The sequence below is a fragment of the Pan paniscus genome, chromosome 18 (genome assembly GCF_029289425.2).
Source record: "Pan paniscus chromosome 18, NHGRI_mPanPan1-v2.0_pri, whole genome shotgun sequence".
Lineage (NCBI taxonomy): Eukaryota > Metazoa > Chordata > Mammalia > Primates > Hominidae > Pan > Pan paniscus.
The window spans coordinates 97,527,811-97,549,707 of NC_073267.2; the positions used below are offsets into that span (position 1 = coordinate 97,527,811).

At 49.1% G+C, this 21,897-nt stretch overlaps 1 protein-coding gene across 11 annotated transcripts in view; it reads right to left on the reverse strand.

The window, feature by feature from the left end:
- Window positions 1-21,596, reverse strand: part of KLHDC4 (kelch domain containing 4) — an 80,358-nt gene extending 58,762 nt beyond the window's left edge. For 2 of the 11 annotated variants that reach the window (XM_008974297.6, XM_055100217.2), the window contains exons 1-4: window positions 20,150-20,568; window positions 15,673-15,907; window positions 8,081-8,692; window positions 4,229-4,320 (exon numbers count right to left, since the gene is read on the reverse strand). In XM_008974297.6, coding sequence (XP_008972545.1) covers window positions 4,229-4,320; window positions 8,081-8,179 — 191 coding nt within the window. In that variant the 5' untranslated portion in view covers window positions 8,180-8,692; window positions 15,673-15,907; window positions 20,150-20,568. Of the gene's footprint in view, window positions 1-4,228; window positions 4,321-8,080; window positions 9,435-10,849; window positions 10,936-15,662; window positions 15,908-20,149; window positions 20,569-21,020 lie in introns of those variants that run through there. The other 9 variants (XM_055100220.2, XM_063598053.1, XM_063598052.1 and 6 more) reach the window with 9 other exon arrangements.
- Between the last annotated feature and the right edge of the window lie 301 nt (window positions 21,597-21,897).

Here is a 21,897-nt window from a genome sequence, read left to right on the forward strand (position 1 = left end):
GTCTCAACTAAAAATAGAAAAATTAGCTGGGCATGGTGGTGCGTGCCTATGGTCCCAGCTACTTGGGAGGCTGAGGCAGGAGAACCACCTGAACCTGGGAGTTGGGGGTTGCAGTGAGCTGAGATCATGCCATTGCACTCCAGCCTGGGCACAGAGCAAGATTCCATCTGAAAAAAAAAAAAAAGTCCATATGTAAGTATTTCAATATACATGCCAGATATCTTCCATCTAGAAAATACAAAAAACTTTCTATTTATTTCACATGAGAACAAAAGAAGAGCTACAAGGAAATTACATAATAATATTATGGGCCAGGCCCGGTGGCTCACACCTGTAATCCCAGCACTTTGGGAGGCTGAGGCGGGCAGATCACCTGAGGTGAGGAGTTCAAGACCAGCCTGGCAAACATGGTGAAACCCCCCGTCTCTACTAAAAATACAAAAAGTAGCCAGGCATGGTGGTGGGCACCTGTAATCCCAGCTACTCAGGAGGCTGAGGCAGGAGGATCGCTTGAACCCGGGAGGCAGAGGTTGCAGTGAGCCAGGATTGCATCATTGCACTCCATCCTGGGAGACAGAGCAAGACTGTCTTAAAAAAACAAAAAATAAATAAATAAATACATAGGGCCACTTCAGTTGAAAGTAATGAAAGACACAGTGACTATATGGCAAATCACTGTGAAAGATCCTCCCTTCAGAGTCCTCTAAGACGGCGTTCCCCAAGGCGTGCTCCATAATGCCAACTCCAAAAGATGTTTCTCAAAAGAAAAACAGGTTTCAAGGTCAAGTGAGTTTGGGAAATCTGAGAACTCTATTTTCTATTGGGGATTTATTTGCATAGAAACATGTCATAGGCTGGGAATTTCTGCAGGAAAGAAACCAGTATTAAAAGCTAAACACAGAATCACCACATGATCCAGCAGTTCGTTCCCAGGCATTAGCTCAAACAGATACCTGTATGCAATGCTCATTACGGCCTCACAAAAGCCAAACAGTAGAAATAACCTAAGTGTTGGTCTGCAGATGAGTGGACAAACACAATGTGGCATACCCACAGACGGAACAGGATTTAGCCATAAGAAGAAATAAAGTTCTCACACATGCCACAGAACTGATGAACTTGGACATACCAGGTGAAGGAAGTCACTCACAAAAAGACACTTCTGTGACTCCACTTACGCAAAATACCTAGAATAGGCCAATTCACAGTGACAGAAAGTTGACCAGAAGTCACTAGGGGGCTGGGGGAGGGGAAACAGGGAGCAACCATTGAAGGTTCTAGACACTTGTCCCATCTTTTGGCTTCCCTGGGCTACAATGGAAGAAGAATTGTCTCGGGCCACGCATAAAATACACTAACACTAACAATAGCTGATGAGCTTTAAAAAAAAAATCTCATCATATTTTAAGAAAGTTTACAAATACGTGTCACGCTGCATTGAAGCTGTCCTGGGCCACCAGTTAGACAAGGTTGGTCTAGAGTTTCTATTTGGGGTGACAAAACAATGCTGCAACTGGATAGTGCTAATGGTTGCACAGCGGCATGAAGTAATTCCACTGAACTGCACAGTTTTAATGATTAAAATGGCAAATTTTGGCCAGGCGCATTGGCTCATGCCTGTAATCCCAGCACTTTCGGAGGCCAAGGCGGGCGGATCACCTGAGGTGGGGAGTTCGAGACCAGTCTGGCCAGCGTGAGGAAACCCCATCTCTACTAAAAATACAAAATTAGCCAGGCATGGTGGCGCATGCCTGTAATCCCAGCTACTTGGGAGGCTGAGGAAGGAGAATTGCTTGAACCTGGGAGGTGGAGGTTGCGGTGAGCCGGTATCATACCACTGTACTCCAGCCTGGGCAACAAGAGCAAAACTCTGTCTCAAAAAAACCAAAACCAAACAAAAATAAAATAAAATGGCAAATTTTGTTAAACATTTTACCACAATAAAAAAAACTTTTTAGGTCGGGGGCAGTGGCTCACACCTGTAATCACAGCATTTTGGGAGGCCAAGGCAGTTGGATCATCTGAGGTCAAGAATTTGAGGCCAGCCTGACTCCAGAGGTTGCAGTGAGCTGAAATTGCGCCATAGCACTCCAGCCTGGGCAACAAAAGCAAAATTCCGTCTCAAAAAAGAAAAGAAGAAAAAAAAACTTTTTAAAAATAATAAATAGGCCGGGTATGGTGGCTCATGCCTGTAATCCCAGCACTTTGGGAGGCCGAGGTGGGTGGATCACCTAAGGTCGGGAGTTCAAGACCAGCCTGACCAACACGGAGAAACTCCGTCTCTACTGAAAATACAAAATTAGCCGGGCGTGGTGGCGCATGCCTATTGTCCCAGCTACTCGGGAGGCTGAGGCAGGAGAATCACTTGAACCTGGGAGGCTGCAGTGAGCCAAGATCGTGCCATTGCACTCCAGCCTGGGCAACAAGAGCTACACTCCATCTCAGAAAAAAAAATAAAGAGTGTTTCCCAAATTCCTCTGACCCTGAATCTTTTCTCACTGAATACCTATTGATTTTCTGCAGAAAAGCACCAAACACAACTTCAGAAACGATTTACACGGGGCCCAAACTGAGGCCCCCACCCAGCCACCAGCGGCACCAGCCCAGGTGTTTCCGCCGCACAGGCAGGTGAGGTACTGAGGCAGCTGGTGTCATGCCCCCATTTTCCAGGTAGGTCACGTCAGAGCCAATCCTGACGGTATGCTCATTTAGAAACTGGTCATTCTCACAAGGTTTTAAAGTAATATGATTGAGAAATAGGAAGTTGGAAGTTATTAAGGTTACCAAGCAAAAGATCTTAATCTCAGGATAACTGCTCCCTCCTATTAGGAAGCATTTCCGGCTGACCCAGGGAACTGCCAACACCTTAAATTATATCCTGACATGAAATCTGACTTTCAGGCAACATTACTTATGGAAAAATTCTAAAATATCATTAAAAAAAAAAAAAAAGAAAAAGGCCAGGTACAGTGACTTGAGCCCAGGAACTCAAGACCAGCCTGGACAACATAAAAAAATGTCTCTACAGGGCCGGGCACGGTGGCTCACGCCGGTAATCCTAGCACTTTGGGAGGCTGAGGCGGGCGGATCACGAGGTCAGAAGATCGAGACCATCCTGGCCAACACGGTGAAACCCCGTCTCTACTAAAAACACAAAAAATTAGCCAGGCATGGTGGCGCGTGCCTGTAGTCCCAGCTACTTGGGAGGCTGAGGCAGGAGAATGGCGTGAACCCGGGAGGCAGAGCTTGCAGTGAACCAAGATGGCGCCACTGTACTCCAGCCTGGGTGACAGAGTGAGACTCCATCTCAAAAGGAAAAAAAAAAAAGTACATTTACCATGTGTAACTTACATTTGGCCCTGAGGGCAACATGCAAACTGAAGGGAAAAAGAAAACTCAAATCCTAATGGACATGAAGTGAAAACCAGGAAGGACACTGGCCTTTGGGAGTGGCTCCAACACCACTCACTCTGCGCAGGGGCTGATCACCGCGCTCCTCCCACCTCTGGGCAGGTGATGATAACCCTGCCTCTGAGGCCGGTGGGTGGGACTTGGGCATCAGAGCCATCACATGTGCCTCATTAATGCAAACGCAGCACAATTGTGACCCTCCACTCCCGATGGGCTGAACCCCGGCTTCCACTCGGGCCTGCAGCAGCTTTATTACAAGGGTAAATCCTGCAAGGTTAATCTCCTACTGAGGGAAATAAATCATTTCTCATTCCAGCTCATCCCACACGTGTATGAAATCCTACAGACTCGGAACGTTTTTACGTTATTTTCAAATCCATTTAAAATGGCTTATACTCAATTTATGTTTAACAAACTTTTCACATGAGAATTTGAAAGCATTACAAACACATCAAAAAGCCACAGTGATTTTCAGCTTTCTGCCTACAGTACGCACTTTTAAAATACCTTAAGAACCAAAGAAAAGCTCACTGGGGCAAAACTTTCATCCCCACGTCATGACCAGTGGAGGAGCTTTCAAAGTTGGCACCAGAGCCCAGAGGCAGCAGCTGTCCTGGAGGCCCTGCTCCCAGGTTCCATGGCAGTAAACCTCTACAGCCTCATTCCAGTTCTTCAGCAGAAAGTGACCAAGAACAGGTTTTAACAATGAAAATGTCCCAAGTGCCTGGTCATTTACGAAACCTGGTGCTATTTAAAGCAGTTTTTCAATGTATAGAAGAAAAGGAAACATACAATATGAAAAATGCTACTTGCTCACCTTGGTGAGGGCGGGGGGCACGGAATTTCCACAGTCTGAGTCCTCTTGGCATCGAGTGTCTGGAAATGGGCTATGAGCGCTTCCAGGTCTTCCTAGGGCAAGCAAGCAGGCACACGTGAGACTTGTTCCCAGGACCCGCCGCAGAGCCACAGCCCGCTCAGCTTTCCTCCAGTCAGTGTGATTCGACTGGGCTCAGTCACGTCTGTGAACTGCAACATACTGTGCCTGTGTTGGAAATGCAGAGTTTGACACATTCCAAAGTAACCAGAGCTTGACCTCAAAGGCAGTTTGCTTAAAGGGTAGATGTGTGCACCAAGTATTATCTCACTCCACACCCTTAACGCTCCCTTTGCAAGACCTTCCACTTACACAAGCCCGTTGTGACTTCACTGCAGACACCCTCAGCACCTCTCATAACCCAGGCTCGAGCCGTCGCACCTGCCAGCCTTCCTGTCTGCAGAGCAGTGTCCGACAAGAACTTCCACTTAGACAAGCCCATCGTGACTTCACTGCAGACACCCTCAGCACCTCTCAGCGCCCAGGCCTGGGCCGTCGCGCCTGCCTGCCTTCCTGTCTGCTGAGCAGTGTCTGACATATTTCTCTTGCTTATTTGTTTCCTCCGCCCCAACAAAATAATAAAATATGAGCTCCACCAGAGCAAGACTTGTGTCTAGTTAAAACACTGCCTGCACAGCAAGGGCTCAGCAAATACCAGCTGCAGTATATTCATGTAAGAAGGTCTCAACTTTTACTACCATCGAGAGTGACTCCAGGTACTGATGTGACACACAGAGGGCAGCACTGGAACCCAGTGTTCCTGCCTCAGTCCCAGTGCCCATTTCCCAACATTTACGAGACACCCCCATCCACACCCGAGCCTGGCATTTCAAGTTCCTTCTAGCCTTCAGTGTCCTTCTTGCAACTACACACACCTGCAGACCATCTTCCCTCCCCCACACCCACCTCTCCAACCTCACCTCCCACCTGGCCTCACTCTCCAAGATACACCGGCATCCTCTCCGTTCCTTTAATGAAAACGCCAGGTTCCCTCAGCCTGCCACACCCCACCTCGTGCTTCCTTCAGTCCACCTCTCATCTCAGGGTGAACGTCAGCAGGGTACACTGCTTAGTATTCTAAACGATGCAATATTTAAAACACACAAGTTAACAGAACTTTATCCAAGACACTCCTGTGTACCGTTCCCAGGGTAAGGAATAAAGTGTCACCCACATGTACCCACCCACACATTCCCTCAAGTAACCACTATCTGGAACTCGATGCTTATTAGTCTCACGCTTTTCTTCAATCTTTTATTACACATGTGTATCCCTAAGCAACATATAGTATTGTTTTACATTTTTAAATGTCATTAAATGAACTGGGCACAGTGGCTCATGCCTGTAATCCTCCAACTTTGGGAGGCCGAGGCAGGTGGATAATTTGAGGTCAGGAGTTCGAGACCAGCCTGACCAACACGGTGAAACCCCATCTCTACTAAAAAACACAAAAATTAGCCGGGCACAGTGGCGCACACCTGTAGTCCCAAACTACTCGGGAGGCTGAGGCAGGAGAAATGCTTGAGCCTGGGAGGCAGAGGTTGCAGTGAGCTGAGATCATGCCACTGCGACACTTGCTCTGGGTGACAGAGCAGGACTCCATCTCAAAAAAAATAAAAATAAAAAATAAAATGTCATTAAATGGTATCATACTGTATATTCTTTCAACTTGCTTTTTTTGCTCAGTGAGGTTAAACAAACAGTTCAAATACTAACGTCTGTGTACCGGGAAAGCTTTGCTGCTGCTACTTAAAGAGAGTGGTCTTTAACCTTGGCTGAACCTCATCATCATTGGGTGACTGAAGGAGAGCAAGGTGGTAGGGTCTGGGTGACGCCAGTAGCCTAGCCAGTGACAGCCTCTCCAAAGTGACAATAAGCTAAATGCTGAAAAGACGAGTCAGACGGAGTATGGTTGGGGTATAGGTAAGACCACAGACACAACTTGGCATGTTTGAGACACTAAAAGACATTGTGGCTGGAGTGAGCCCAGGGAGACAGCTGGAAAGACAGGCAGAGGCCAGGACCAAGTGAAGGTGCGAACCAGGTGACCTGATACATGAGTTCTATGGGAGCAGAATTCCAAACTGTCCCCAACCCTTCCCCCAATAATTGCCAGGACTGTGAAAGAATGGGATACCACTCTTGTGATTAGGTTGCATTACAGACACAGCTGAATTTAAGAAAGAGATGATCCTCTGTGGGTCTAGCCTAATCAGATGCCCACTTATTTTAAAAGTTTGTTTTGAGGGTTCATTAAGATAACATACAAACCCCAGGCCTGACAGGCTCTCTCTCTTAAGGGAAGCTACCGTTACAATCACCTTAGTATTGGGTACTGGAGGGACACATGGAGATGAGTAAAAATGACAGGTAACTGGCGGGGCAAGGTGGCTTACGGCTTGTAATCCCAGCACTTTGGGAGGCCGAGGCAAGCGCATCACCTGAGGTCGGGAGTTCCAGACTAGCCTGACCAAAACGGTGACACCCGGTCTCTATTAAAAATACAAAATTAGCCGGGTGTGGTGGTGCACGCCTGTAATCTCAGCTACTTGGGAGGCTGAGGCAGGAGAATCGCTTGAACCTGGGAGGCGGAGGTGCAGTGAGCTGAGATCACACCATTGCACTCCAGCCTGGGCAACAAGAGTGAAACTCCTTCTCAAAAAAAAAAAAAAAAAAGCAGAAAGCAGCTAACAGCTGGTTACTGACTGCTTACTTTCTGCCAAGCACCATTCTGAAGATACCACACAGATGAACTGACTTCCTGTGCCACAACCTTAGCCAGCAGGTCATGCCACTGCAGTCCAGCTTAGGCGACAGAGCAAGACTCTGTCAAAAAAAAAAAAACAAAAAAGAAAGAGCCTAAGAGGAGTGTGAGGGAAAAGTCCAACTCCATTATGTAAGAGATGAGGACATGGAGAGATCAATGACTTAGGAAGAAAAGGGACAAAGGAATGTGGTCAAGAGCTCCTGATTCAGGACATCTGGTCACATCCCAGTTCCATACCACTTCATGGTTCACCTGTTGGTCTGACTTCCTGTCAAATGGGAATACCAGTGCTACGGAACTGACCTGGTCGTGAGGAGTAAAGCCCAGGGAGCTGTGCCTGGCGCACGGCAGGCCATAAAACTGCCCCCGGTTAGGGAATCCATGAGCAGCAGCCGCAGAACACTCAACCCTAAGGTCAGGACGGATCCTCCTGCAGACCCCGGGCTGAGGACCAGAGGGAAGAAGACAACCGTGATGGCCGCCATCAGCTGCTACGGGATACCCCGTGGCTCCAGTGCCTTCTTCACTTAACCATCTGCTGCTCACTCCTCAGGGCTGCTGTGATGATTATTTGCCCTCTTTTGAAAGAAAAGTAAGGTTCAGAAAAGTGAAGAGTCTTACTCCCAGACCACACATCTTGCAGAGGCAGCCCCCGGCTCAACCTCAGGTCTTCCTATGCCAAACCCCTCCCTCTTCTCACCACCCAGCCTCCCTTCAGAGGGAGAGGAAAGGGAGAAGGGAGGAGGGGGAGGAAACGCAGAAAAACGCCCGTGACACCATACTAAGAAAAGCAAGCACGTTAAAGGGGGCAGCTCCGAGAAACGGACAGACACACGTGGAGACTCAGGAGGGGGCGGGCCCCGTCTGGGCTGCCCGGACGCGGCGCCGGGGCAGTTCCTACGGCCTCCAGCTCTCCCGCAGGGCCGGCGCGGCTCCCACGGCGACCCGTAACCCCAGGGGGCGCAGGGACTCGGCCGAGGCTGCACGGCCGCGACGTCGGGCCGCTACGCCCGGTCTGACCCGCTCACCTCCTCCTTCCGCGAGCGCTTAGACACCTTCTTCTCCATCTTGGCGGCCGTCTTCTCCGCGCCGCGGCCCTTCTTCTCCTTCTTGCCCTTCTTGCCCATCTTGCCGGGTCCCAAGCCGCGACGGGACACCAGGAGAGGAAACGGCCCGCGCTCTCCGCTCGGAAACAGGTGCTCGTGGGGGCGGAGCTCGGCGCACAGAAATGGAGTCACTTCCGGCCCCGAGTTCGAGCCGCTTCCGGCTAGAGGTGCGGCTGGGCCCTTTACGAGGTTCAGTCTTGGAGCTCCGTCCTCGGACTCTGCATAAGGCCCCGGAGAAGATGACCGGCCCCGGGCTGGGCGCGGTGGTTCATGCCTGTAACCCTGGCGCTTTGGGAGGCCTTGGCGGGCGGATCGCTTGAGTCCAGGAGTTCGAGATCAGCCTGGGCAACAAAGCGAGACACCACCCCCCACCCCCAGTCACTACAGAAGAAAAAAAAAAAATTAACCGGGCGTGGTGTCTCGCGCCCAGTGGTCCTAGCTCCTCGGGAGGGTGAGGCGGGAAGATCGCTTGAGTCAAGGAGTTCCAGGCAGCAATGCGCCCCTGCACCCCAACCTGGGCGACAGAGCGAGATCCTGTTTCAAAAAACAAAAAAGATGGCAGCCCCGGCCTGACATACCCCGGCCATGCTCGCCAATTCTCACGCCCTGTGCCCCCACCTAGCCTGTCCCCGTGTCCTAGGAGACGTGCCCTCTGAGTTTTATTTTTTATTTTTATTTTTTGAGGCAGGGTCTTGCTCTGTCGCCCAGGCTGGAGTGCAGTAGCGCGATCTCGGCTCGCTGCAACCTCCGCCTCTGGAGTAGCTGGGACCCCAGGAGCCCACCACGCCCGGCTAATTTTCTCTTGAGTTTTCCCGGGTGCACGTGCCCCCTGTTAAGGCACATTGCTTCGCCCTGTGTAGAAGTAAGTGGGCGACTCTTGGGCTGGCCCCATTTTTTCTCCTCAGACCAATCAAATGAGTGCTTTTTTCCCAGAAAAAAAATTTCACATAGTTATAAGGATTTGCAGACCCTAAGTAAGACAGTCCCTGCCGGGCGCGGTGGCTCACTCCTGTAATCCTAGCACTTTGGGAGGCCGAGGTGAGTGGATCACGAGGTCAGGAGTTCGAGACCAGCCTAGCCAACATGGTGAAACCCCGTCTCTACTAAAACTACAAAAATTAGCCAGGCGTGGTTTTGGGCACCTGTAATCCCAGCTACTTGGGAGGCTGAGGCAGGAGAATCGCTTGAACCCAGGGGGCAGAGGTTGCAGTGAGCTGAGATCAAGCCACTTCACTCCAGCTTGGGCAAAACAGCGAAATTCCATCTTAAAAAAAAAAAAAAAAAAAAAAAAAAAAAAAGGCTGCCCCTTCCACCTTCCCATTTAAAATGTGCCAGACACTGTTAGGTACTAAGGGCATGTCCTCAAATGTCCTAACATGGAGGACTTTTGTTTCTTCATTGGTAGGCTAGAGCTAATGATAGCACCCTGAAAGGGTACTCAATTTGTGGAGCCTGAGAAATAAAGATGAGTAAGATCCAAATGCCTGCTAGGAAACTGTACTCTAGGATTTGCCTCAAATTACGTAAGAAATGGCAAAATCATCTGCAGTGCATGGAATGTTATGATTTGAAAGAGCAGAGTAAAAATGCTTATCACTACTTAGAAGTTGTCATCTTTGGACGGGTAATCAAGGAATAAGGCAAATTAAGGACAAGGACAAGCCAAAATTTGGCAAAGGGAAAGCATAAATCAGGAAATAATCTAGTTTATTACTTTGTGTGTGAGTCAGCCTTTAAAAGTTCTCTTAGGCCAGGCGTGGTGGTTCATGCCTGTAATCCCAGCACTTTGGGAGACTGAAGCGGGCTGATCACGAGGTCAAGAGTTCAAGACCAGCCTGGCCAATATGGTGAAACCCTGTCTCCACTAAAAATACAAAAACAAAAATTAGCCAGGTATGGTGGCACCCACCTGTAGTCCCAGCTATTCAGGAGGCTGAGGCAAAAGAATCACTTGAACCTAGGCAGCAGAGGTTGCAGTGAGCCGAGATTGCACCACTGCACTCCAGCCTGGGCGACAAAGCAAGACTCCATCTCAAAAAAAAAAAAAAAAAAAAAAAAAAAAAAGATGTTATCTTAGATCCAGCCAGGTGTGATGGCTTACGCCTGTAATCCTAGCACTTTGAGAGGCCGAGGCAGGCAGATCACCTGAGGTCAGGAGTTTGAGACCAGTCTGACCAACATGGTGAAACCCTGTCTCCACTAAAAATACAAACTTAGACAGGCGTGGTGGCGCGCACCTGTAATCCCAGCTACTTGGGAGTCTGAGTCAGGAGAATGGCTTGAGCCTGGGAGACAGAGGTTGCAGTGAGCCAAGATTGAACCACTGCACTCCAGCCGGGGCAACAGAACTAGACTCCGTCTCAAAAAAAAAAAAAAAAAAGAAGTTAACTCGGCCAGGCGCAGTGGCTCACATCTGTAATCCCAGCACTTTGAGAGGCCAAGGTGGGCAGATCACGAGGTCAGGAGTTCAAGACCAGCCTGGCCAACATGGTGAAACCCCGTCTCTACAAAAATACAAAAAAAATTAGCCAGGTGTGGTGGTGTGCACCTTTAATCCCAGCTACTCAGGAGGCTGATGTAGGAGAATTGCTTGAACCGGGAGGCAAAGTTTGCGGTGAGCCGAGATCACGCCATTGCACTCCAGCCTGGGCAGCAAAAGCGAAACTCTGTCTCAAAAACAAGAAAAGTTACCTTAGATCCAATCAATGACTAGTCACTGAGCAGCCGAGGAGGAATGATTTTCCAACCCACTCCAAGCCTTATCCATAAACCTAGTTCTGTAAGAAGAAAAATGAAATTTGGGGAAATAATGAGAAGAAAAGATAGCACTGGTTGAAGGCCACCATGGTCTCCAGCACTGCTTGTAGGAAACCTGTGTGGTGGTAGAAAAAAAACCGGTTAGGAGCTGAGCAGAAAGGAGCTGGAGAATTTCACAGAAACCCAGCCTGGGCATCCAGGCATGTTTATCTTCCATGACAAACTACAAAAGGCTAAATCCTCACTATTGCTCTCAGGAAATAGTTCTGTCCCCTCTAGTGTACTATGACATTAAGAACATACCTAATCCTTTAATATTTTTCTAAAAATCCTGGGTAAACCTGAGGCAACGCACTTGAAGCAAAAAGGCTCTTCATTCACAGCACATCTGGCTGCAGTACATTACAGTGGTGTCCACTTCAGGCCGGAGACAGGGAGAGCGTATGACCTACTGAAGATTTAGGAGGATCTGGTGGATGCGGGGTTTAATACTTTTATTATCTGAAAGAAGCTTGAAGCTAAATTAGAAGGCTCTTGGATTATAGGTGTCATGGTGATTTACGTGAGATTGAAATTCTCATACTGAGAAAGACGGAATAGAACATCTAAAATGAGATCAGATCCTAAAATAGTCAAAAGATTAAGTACAAGTCTCTATTTTAGTAAAATTCACGTTGTTGAAACTTTAATGGATTATCTTTAATCTATCACTGACTTTTAGAGTGTATCTTTTGTGTGATCAGGCGCCCTCTGCTGCCTTCAAGTTGAAGTGCAGAAGAGAAAAAAAAATCTATTAATAATAGATTAAATTTTAGGAAAATATGCTAACTTCTAATTATCCTCACCACAAGTAATCAATGTGATTGGAAGGTTCTGCCAAGTGCGGTATGGATTACGTGGCTCTTTGCACGTTTCCCAGCAGGAAAGTGGGAATAATGAACTAGTTCACCTATTACACAGGATTCTTGGGAAAATCAAGTGAAACAATAATAAAGCCTAGGAAAGAGGCCGGGTGCGGTGGCTCACGCCTGTCATCCCAGCACTTTGGGAGGCTGAGGCGGGTGGATCACGAGGTCAGGAGATCAAGACCATCCTGGCTAACATGGTGAAACCCCGTCTCTACTAAAAATACAAAAAATTAGCCGGGCGTGGTGGCGGGCGCCTGTAGTTCCAGCTACTCGGGAAGCTGAGGCAGGAGAATGGCATGAACCCGGGAGGCGGAGCTTGCAGTGAGCCAAGATCGCACCATTGCACTCCAGCCTGGGCGACAGAGTGAGACTCCATCTCAAAAAAATAAAAACTAAAAATAAATAAAATAAAGCTTAGGAAAGTAAAAAAGCAAAACACAAAGGCTTTTTTTTTTTTTTTTTTTTTTTTTTTTTGAGACAGAGTCTCACTCTGTCACCCAGGCTGGAGTGCAGTGGCACAATCTCAGCTCACTGCAACCTCCGGCTCCCAAGTTCTTACCTCAGCCTCCCAGGTAGCTGGGATTACAGGCATCTGCCACCACACCCAGCTAATTTTTGTATGTTTTATAGAGACAAGGTTTCACCTTGTAGGCCAAGCTGGTCTCAAACTCCTGACCTCAAGTGATCCACCCGACTGGGCATCTCAAAGTGCTGGGATTACAGGCGTGAGCCACCATGCCAGCCTTACTGAATATTTCCCACTTCTTTGAATCCATTCCAGAGAGAGGAATAATAAGATTTCCAACTATAATCAGGGATTTATCTATGTGTTGCTTATATACAATAAACTGTATATATTTCAAGTGTGCACAGGTGGCTGGGGTGAGGCAGGTGGCTGCTGAGGAGCAAGAGGGATCTACAGTTGTCCCCTGCCCTATGAGAAGGACCACCCACTCAGGAGGGGCCTCAAGGGATGATGAGAAATGAGTATGGAATTTGTCAGCCTTGAAGTTCCAAATTGGAAACCTGGAAACATGTGTCCCGTCTTCTTCATCAAGATTTTCCAATTTTTTTCTTTTTTTTTTTCTTTTTTTTTTTTTGAGACGGAGTCTCCCTCTGTCTCCCAGGCTGGAGGGCAGTGGCGCTATCTCGGCTCACTGCAAGCTCCGCCTTCTGGGTTCACGCCATTCTCCTGCCTCAGCCTTCCAAGTAGTTGGGACTACAGGTGCCCGCCACCATGCCCAGCTAATTTTTTTTTGTATTTTTAGTAGAGACGGCGTTTCACCGTGTTAGCCAGGATGGTCTCGATCTCCTGACCTCGTGATCTGCCCGCCTCAGCCTCCCAAAGTGCTGGGATTACAGATATGAGCCACCGCGCCCAGCCGATTTTCCAATGTCATAGCATAAAGCAATAAGTGATGTTCTTCTAATTAAAACAATAAATTAAAGTGTAGAATTTAATATGTATTAATACTATCAAAGTCTGGCCAGGCACAGTGGCTCACGCCTGTAATCTCAGCACTTTGGGAGGCCGAGGCAGGCAGATCACAAGATCAGGAGATCGAGACCATCCTGGCTAACACAGTGAAACCCCGTCTCTACTAAAAATAGAAAAATTAGACAGGCATGGCGGCATATGCCTTTAGTCCCAGCTGCTGGAGAGGCTGAGGCAGGAGAATGGCGTGAACCCGGGAGGCAGAGCTTGCAGTGAGCTGAGATCGCGCCACTGCACCCCAGCCTGGGCGACAGAGCGAGACTCCATCTCAAAAAAAAAAAAAAAATACTATCAAGGTCAAATAAAAATATAGAGATGGATCTCTAAACAAAACACCTTGTATGGGAATCATAGAATTATATTTTGAGACATATCCACAGGCTGGGATGAACTTCAATATGTCCAAAGAACAAAGAGAAGGTTGGGGGTTTTATTAAAAAGAGAAACGTGGCAAGGCATGGTGGCTCCTCATGCCTGTAATTCCAACACTTTGGGAGGTCAAGGTGGGTGGATCATTTGAGATCAGGAGTTCAAGACCAGCCTGGCCAACATGGTGAAACCCCATCTCTACTAAAAATACAGAAGTTAGCTGGACGTGGTGACATATGCCTGTAATCCCAGCTACTCGGGAGGCTGAGGCAGGAGAATTGCTTGAACCTGGGAGGCAGAGGTTGCAGTGAGCCAAGACTGTGCCACTGCACTCCAACCTGGGCAATAGAGTGAGACTCTGTCTCAAAAAAAAAAAAAAAAAAAGAAATGTGGTTGGGCGTGATGGCTCACACCTGTAATCCTAGCACCTTGGGAGGCCAAGGTGGGCAGATCATTTGAGGTCAGGAGTTCAAGACCAGCCTCGCTAATATGGTGAAACCCGTCTCTACTACAAACACAAATTAGCTGGGCATGGTGGCACACACCTGTAATCCCAGCTACTCAGGAGGTTGAGGCAGGAGAATCGCTTGAACCCGGGACATGGAAGTTGCAGTGAGCTGAGATCGCACCGAGATCGCCTGGGTGACAGAGCGAGACTCAGGCTCAAATAAATAAATAAATAAATAAATAAAATAAAAAACTCTTGATTAGTTTCCATTTTTCTAGGGTTTTACAAAATGGAATCCTACAGTCAGGGACAGTGGCTCCCACCTGTAATCCCAGCACTTTGGAAGTCGGAAGTGAGTAGATCACCTGAGGTCAGGAGTTCAAGACCAGCCTGGCCAACATGGCAAAACCCCATCTCTACTAAAAATATAAAAATTGGCCAGGCTGTGAGATTGTCTCCCATAGCACTGAGCTGATTTCTGTGGTTCCTCAGGTCATGGGGGGTAGGGTGAGACCTGCTTCAATCTTACCCTTTTGGGGCAGAACTCTTGAAATCTTGGCTTAATCTGGGGAGTTCTCTCTTAGATCCCACCTTGGACACCCTTGGATTTGATTATGTTTTTCTTGCCCTTGGGGGCTGTCAAAACCAAAGGTAAGTATGGCAAGACCGGCTCATGCGTGAAACTAAAAGCTGTCTCAGAGCCCAGTGGCCTGTTTTTGTTGCTACTTTCCGTTAAGGTCTGACTTGGTAATTCCTTATTAGCTTTCGGATGCCTTTCTGATGTTATTTGTGTCTACCATATTCCTTAAAAGACAGCATTGCTTCGTTTTTAAATGGTGGGTTTTTGGGAGGTTTTTCTGAGACGGAGTCTTGCTCTGTAGCCCCGGCTGGAGTGCAGCGGCATGATCTTGGCTCACTGCAACCTCTGCCTCCTGGGTTCAAGCAATCCTCCTGCCTCAGCCTTCCAAGTAGCTGGGATTACAGATCTGCACCACCACGCTCAACTAATTTTTGTTTTTTTAGTAGAGACAGGGTTTCACTATGTTGGCCAGGCTGGTCTCGAATTCCTGACCTCAAGTGATCTGTCTGCCTCAGCCTCCCAAAGTACTGGGATTACAGGCGTGAACCATCACACCCAGGTAAATGAAGTTTGTTATTGTTGTTGTTATTGTTGTTTTGAGATGAAGTCTCACCCTGTCACCAGGCTGGAGTGCAGTGGTGTGATCTCGGCTCACTGCAACCTTTACCTCCTGGGTTCAAGCAATTCTCCTGCCTCAGCCTCCTGAGTAGCTGGGACTACAGGTGCCCACCACCACGCCTGGTTATTTTTTTGTATTTTCAGTAAAGACAAGGTTTTACCATGTTGGCCAGGCTGGTCTCGAACTCCTGACCTCAAGTGATCCGCCCACCTTGGCCTCCCAAAGCGCTGGGATTACAGGTGTAAATGATGTTTTTTAGTGTGTAATTAATATATACTCATTTTCAAAATTTGGAAAATACAGATGAGTATAATGAAGGAAATCTCACAGTCACTTACAGCCTTCTCTGCTGCATGCCAGCACTCTTGGCACTTGGCGGGTATTTCCTGCTGACGGATCTTGAGCAAAGGTCCGTGCTGTGGCGTCACTCATCTTAGTGTCGTGCAGAGGGCCTCCTTCCTTCTTGCAGTATCCGTGTCTTCTTTATCACTGATCTCAGAAGAAGCACGTGAAGATTAAGAACATTCTGTAAGATATCCGATGCAAAGATAGGGAAGAAGAAACTACCAAAACCTAGAAAATAGCACAGAAAATGGAACAGAAGATAGAAGCTATGCTGGAAATGCTAACTGCAAACTAGAAAACAGCATTATTTATTTATTTTTATTTATTTATTTATTTTTGAGACGGAGTCTCGCACTGTCGTCCAGGCTGGAGTGCGGTGGCACAGTCTCGGCTCCCTGCAACTTCCGTCTCCCAGGTTCAGGCAATTCTCCCGCCTCAGCCTCCCGAGTAGCTGGGATTACAGGCGCACACCACCACACCCGGCTAATTTTTTTGTATTTTTTGTAGAGACGGGGTTTCACTATGTTGGCCAGACTGGTCTCGAACTCCCGACCTCATAATCCACCCGCCTCGGCCTCCCGAAGTGCTGGGATTACAGGTGTGAGCCACCGCGCCCGGCTAGAAACAGCTTTTCACATCATGTCAACAACTGTGAGCCAATGATTGGCTCTGAGGAAGCCATGGACCTTGTGTGCTCCCCATGTGAGACTGCAGGTTTGCGTCTGTCTCCCAGTGGGCGTGTTCCCCGACCCTACCCAGACATAGCCAAAACCTTGCTTTCCTGCATGCAGTCATCAGAGATGCCAGACCAGAGGAAATACAGCAATCAAAGCAGGCAAACCTGTTGCTAAATGTGTTTTTGAGAGTAAAACTCCTTGGCCAAATACTTCAAGACATTGATGATTCTCAAAGTAAGTAGATTTTTTAAATCCTATACTGTCAATGTTTTGAGCATCTGGCTTCTTAACCCAGGAACGAGCTGTTTTCCAGCCTGATAATCCCATAGTCAACAGTGTATGCTTAGCCAGGCGCGGTGGCTCACGCCTGTAATCTCAGCACTTTGGGAGGCTGAGGCGGGCGGATCACGAGGTCAGGAGTTTGAGACCAGTCTGGCTAACACAGTGAAACCCCGTCTCTACTAAAAATACACAAAAAATTAGCCAGGCGTGGTGGTGTGCGCCTGTAATCCCAGCTACTCGGGAGGCTGAGGCAGGAGAATCGGATGAACCCAGGAGGCAGAGCTTGCAGTGAGCCGAGATCACGCCACTGCACTCCAGTCTGGGCGACAGAACGAGACTCCGTCTCAAGAAAAAAAGAAGAAAAAAAAATGTATGCTTAGGGTTCACAGTGGTAACCCCTGAAATTCTGGCTGTCTAGCCATGGAACTAGTTCGCACTGAAACCCCCTAATTCTAAAAAAGAAGGGCTTTTTTTTCTCATTGTTCCTACACAGACTGTCATCATGAACCATCTGGAGAAGGCCAGATGTTTACATTTCACGGAAATGTGGTCCTGAAACCTTCCTTCTGAGCGCAGAGCTAACCACCTCCTCCTATTCTTGGCAACACTAGTAAATGATACATTACCACAGAGCAGGTGAAATGCAGCAGAGACATCTACGCTAGAACCCGAGGGTTGCTATGTTGTAAGAAGCATGCCCAGGTTTATACTAGGACGCTCGGCTGAAGCATTAGGTTCACTGCTGTCCACTATTTTAAAGACATGCCAGAAATAACAATCCTATTATCTGATTTCCAAGTAAGTCAGGATGTTCCTACTAACAGCCCTTCCTTTTATGGTAGTGAGAATAGTCTAGAAACTTAGTGTATTATGATAATTCATGTGCTGTAGCTCTCTTCCAGGAGATTTTAATCTCCCTCTGGCCTTGTCTTATTCACCTTTATGTCCCAGGACAAAAATGTTGGACTGTTTGTTATATGTTAATAAGTGGGCTGGGCGCGGTGGCTCACGCCTGTAATCCCAGCACTTTGGGAGGCCGAGGCGAGCGGATCACAAGGTCAGGAGTTCAAGACCAGCCTGCCCAATATGGTGAAACCCCATCTCTACTAAAAATACAAAAAAATTAGCCAGGTGTAGTGGCACATGCCTGTAATCCCAGCTACTCGGGAGGTTGAGGCAGGAGAATTGCTTGAATCCGGGAGACGGAGGTTACAGTGAGCCAAGATTGCGACACTGCACTCCAGCCTGGGCAACAGAGCAAGACTTCGTCTCAAAAAATAAAATAAATGATTGATAAACAGTGAATGAAGGCTGGGCACAGTGGCTCACACCTGGAATCCCAACACTTTGGGAAGCCAAGGCAGGCAGATCACCTGAAGTCAGGAGTTCAAATCCAGCCTGGCCAACATGGCGAAACCCCGTCTTTACTAAAAAATACTAACAATTAGGCTGGGCACGGTGGCTCACGCCTGTAATCCTAGCACTTTAGGAGGCCAAGGTGGGTGGATTGCCTGAGCTCAGGCGTTCAAGACCAGCCTGGGCAACACAGTGAAACCCCGTCTCTACTAAAATACAAAAAATTAACCAGGCATGGCGGCGTGTGCCTGTAATCCCAGCTACTCAGGAGGCTGAGACAGGATAATTGCTTGAACGTGGGAGGCGGAGGTTGCAGTGAGCCAAGATCACACCACTGTGTCACACACGTCCGTGTGAAGAGAGTCCACCAAACAGGCTTTGTGTGAGCAACAAGGCTGTTGATTTCACCTGGGTGCAGGCGGGCTGAGTCAGAAAAAGGAGTCAGCAAAGGGTGGTGGGATTATCATTAATTCTTACAGGTTTGGGATAGGCGTACAAAGTACATTCTCAAGGGCTCGGAGAATATTACAAAGTACATTCACAAGGGTACGGGGAGAATATTACAAAGTACCTTCTTAAGCGGGGAGAGAGGCCGGGCACGGTGGCACACGCCTGTAATCCCAGCACTTTGGGAGGCCGAGGTGGGCGGATCACGAGGTCAGGAGATCGAGACCATCCTGGCTAACACGGTGAAACCCCATCTCTACTAAAAGTACAAAAAATTAGCCGGGCGTGGTGGTGGGTGCCTGTAGTCCCAGCTACTCGGGAGGCTGAGGCAGGAGAATGGCGTGAACCCAGGAGGCGGAGGTTGTAGTGAGCCAAGATTGCGCCACTGCACTCTAGCCTGGGTGACAGATCCAGACTCCGTCTCAAAAAAAAAAAAAAAAAAAAGAATTGGCTGTCAGAGCGAGTCACAATGGCTCACACCTGTAATCTCAGCACTTTGGGAGGCCAAGGTGGGCGGATCACCAGAGGTCAGGAGTTCGAGATCAGCCTGGTCAACATGGTGAAACCCCGTCTCTACTAAAAATACAAAACTTAGCCGGGCATGGTGGGAGGTGCCTGTAATCCTAGCTACTTGGGAGGCTGGGGCAGGAGAATTGTTTAAACCCGGGAGGCAGAGGTTGCAGTGAGCCAAGATCATGCCATTGCACTCTAGCCTGGGCAACAAGAGCGAAACCCTGTCTCAAAAAAAAAAAAAAAAAAAGAATTTGCTGTTGGATCTCACTCTGATTCATATCTCATATTTGCCTATGTTTCTCTCTTTTTCTTTTTTGCTGTAGCCTGGGGTGGAGCAGAGGGGACTGCTGTAACCGGGGACCTGGAAACATGGTCAACACTGAAAGTAAAAACACAAACTTGGTTTTTCCAGGGAGCTGCTGGAAACTGACCCAAGGCAAAAGCAAGGTGCAGGTGGAATTACTGAGAGGTTGTGGAGGCCTCCTGCTCCCCTCTCTGCTGCCAGACACTCTGTGTGGGGCCCTCGAAAACGTGCCTGGCACCCCAGTCCCTCAAATGTTCCCTGGATATGGGGAAATTGTTGACTAACGACTTTATAAGTCATGGACGTTTCTTGGCTGGGTGCAGTGGCTCATGCCTGTAATCCCAGCACTTTGGGAGGCTGAGGCGGGCAGATCACGAGGTCAGGAGCTCGAGACCATCCTGGCTAACACAGTGAAACCACGTATCTACTAAAAAATACAAAAACATTAGCCGGGTGTGGTGGCGGGTGCCTGTAGTCCCAGCTACTCGGGAGGCTGAGGCAGGAGAATGGCGTGAACCTGGGAGGCGGAGCTTGCAGTGAGCCGAGATTGTGCCACTGCACTCCAGCCTGGGCGACAGAGCGAGACTCCGTCTCAAAACAAACAAACAAAAAAAGTCATGGACATTTCTCTGCAAACGTGTGCTATCAGGGATACGTAAACTCTAACAGCCATGAGAAGCCATTGGACGGGTGTTGCTGTGGCCAAAATCCAGAGCATGGACAGCACCACACGCCGGCCAGGAGGTGGCGCATCTTTTCATGTCAGTCATGATTTATCCAAAAACAGCACCTCCCGTGATGCCAGTGCTGCGCAGAGGTTGGGATACAGCGGGTGGGTGCCTAGAAGCCAACTCCCGCCTTCCAGGAAGTATGGTTAGGGGACATACTCACCCGGACACCGACGTGAACCTGCAGCCTCCCCCGGGGAGCACGCATGGGTCCCAGTTGCCTTAGAGTCTGATCACCGATGCTGTTGCCAAGGCAACGTGAGGGTGGCCCTGGCTCCTTGATCTTCCTGGTGGCTCTGGGGGACCATGACGGAGATGCGGATATTTCAGGTCAGGGCAGGAGCCGGCCGGCAGGGGGCGACAAGCACACTGCCCATGAACGGTTGGCTCTGCCCACGTGCACACGGCGTTTCCACATTAACATTCATTTAATAATAATAAAAGAATAAGCAACGAGACAGAAAGCCAGAGATCTACATGACTAGACTTGCTGCATTTCTAAATTACCAGGTACGACGTGAGCCGAGCATCTGCCCCCTTGCCCTGACCAGGTCCCCATTTCTGACTCTCCACTCCCAGCCCTGGACAGGAGGAGTCAAGGGTCAGAAATGGTCCGGGTCTGCCAATACATTCCTTGGTAATAGTATGTTTAAAGTAGCAAGTGGCAATCTGTTCTCTCTCTTTCTTTCTTTCTTTCTCTTTCTTTTCTTTCTTTCTCTTTCTTTCTTTCTTTCTTTCTTCTTCCTCTGTCTCTCTCTTTCTCTCTCCCTCTCGCTCTCACTCTCGCTCTCTCTCTCTTTTGAAACAGGGTCTCGCTCTGTCTCCCCGGCTGGAGTGCGGTGGTGCGATCTCGGCTCAGTGCAGCCTGTGTCTCCTGAGCTCCAGCAATCCTCCCGCCTCAGCGTCCCAAGTACCTGGGATCACAGGCGTGTACCACTACGCCCGGCTAATTTTGTAATATTTTGTACAGAGATGGGGTCTCATTATGTTGCTCAGGCTGGTGTCAAACTCCTGGGCTCAAGCGACCCACCCACCTCGGCCTCCCAAAGTGGTGGGATCACAGACGTGAGCCAGCGCTCCCTGTCAGCGTTTCATTCCCTCTTCATATCACATCACTTGGGTCTGTGGTCCAGGTGCGCTGGGGGCAGCGCAGGCCGGGTTCAGGAGAGCTCGGCTCAGCAGCAGCCGATGTAGCTTTCCTGGGGGCTCCCACCTGGCCGCCAGCTCCAGAAGCCAAGCCAGGGGCTCTTCGAGACATGGTCCCACCAGAGGAGAGACCGAGCCTCGGAGAAATGAACGTCCTAGGCCATGGGACTCGGACCCCTCACCCCACCCGCCACACCTCCCAACTTCCCGGCCTGCAGGGTGGCAGGAAGCCTGAGGCCTTATTCAGCTTCCTTAGGGCCCGTTGGCTGATGCAACACAGCTCAGAAGTTGAGTCCGAGCACCAAGCCCGCAATGTCTGCGTCGGCCGCCAGGGGTCAGTCCTCCCGCGCAGAAGGCGGCCTTGGCAGCCTCGCAACGGCAGTATGCGAAGGTTGCATCACCCTCGCGGGGTCTAAGAGGACGGATGGGGACCAGCCCGCAGGCGGGCCTGAGCCTCCTGGCAAAGCCCTTTGTCAACGTCAACAGAAGCATCTGGCGTCCTTTCTGGTCGCGGACGTCAGAGCTGGCTGCTCCGGCACTCAGCCGGGTGGTTGGTCCCCAGGCAGCCGCTGGGGCCCTGCCACCAGGTCTCACCTGGCCGAGAGGGAGTCAGGATGCCCTCTGAAGCAGTGTCCTGAAATCCCGAATTCACCCCTACCCCCAGGTCAATAATGTACAAGACGCTACATTCCTTTTTTTTTTTTGAGAGGGAGTCTCACTCTTGTTGCCCAGGCTGGAATGCAATGCCACGACCTCGGCTCACCA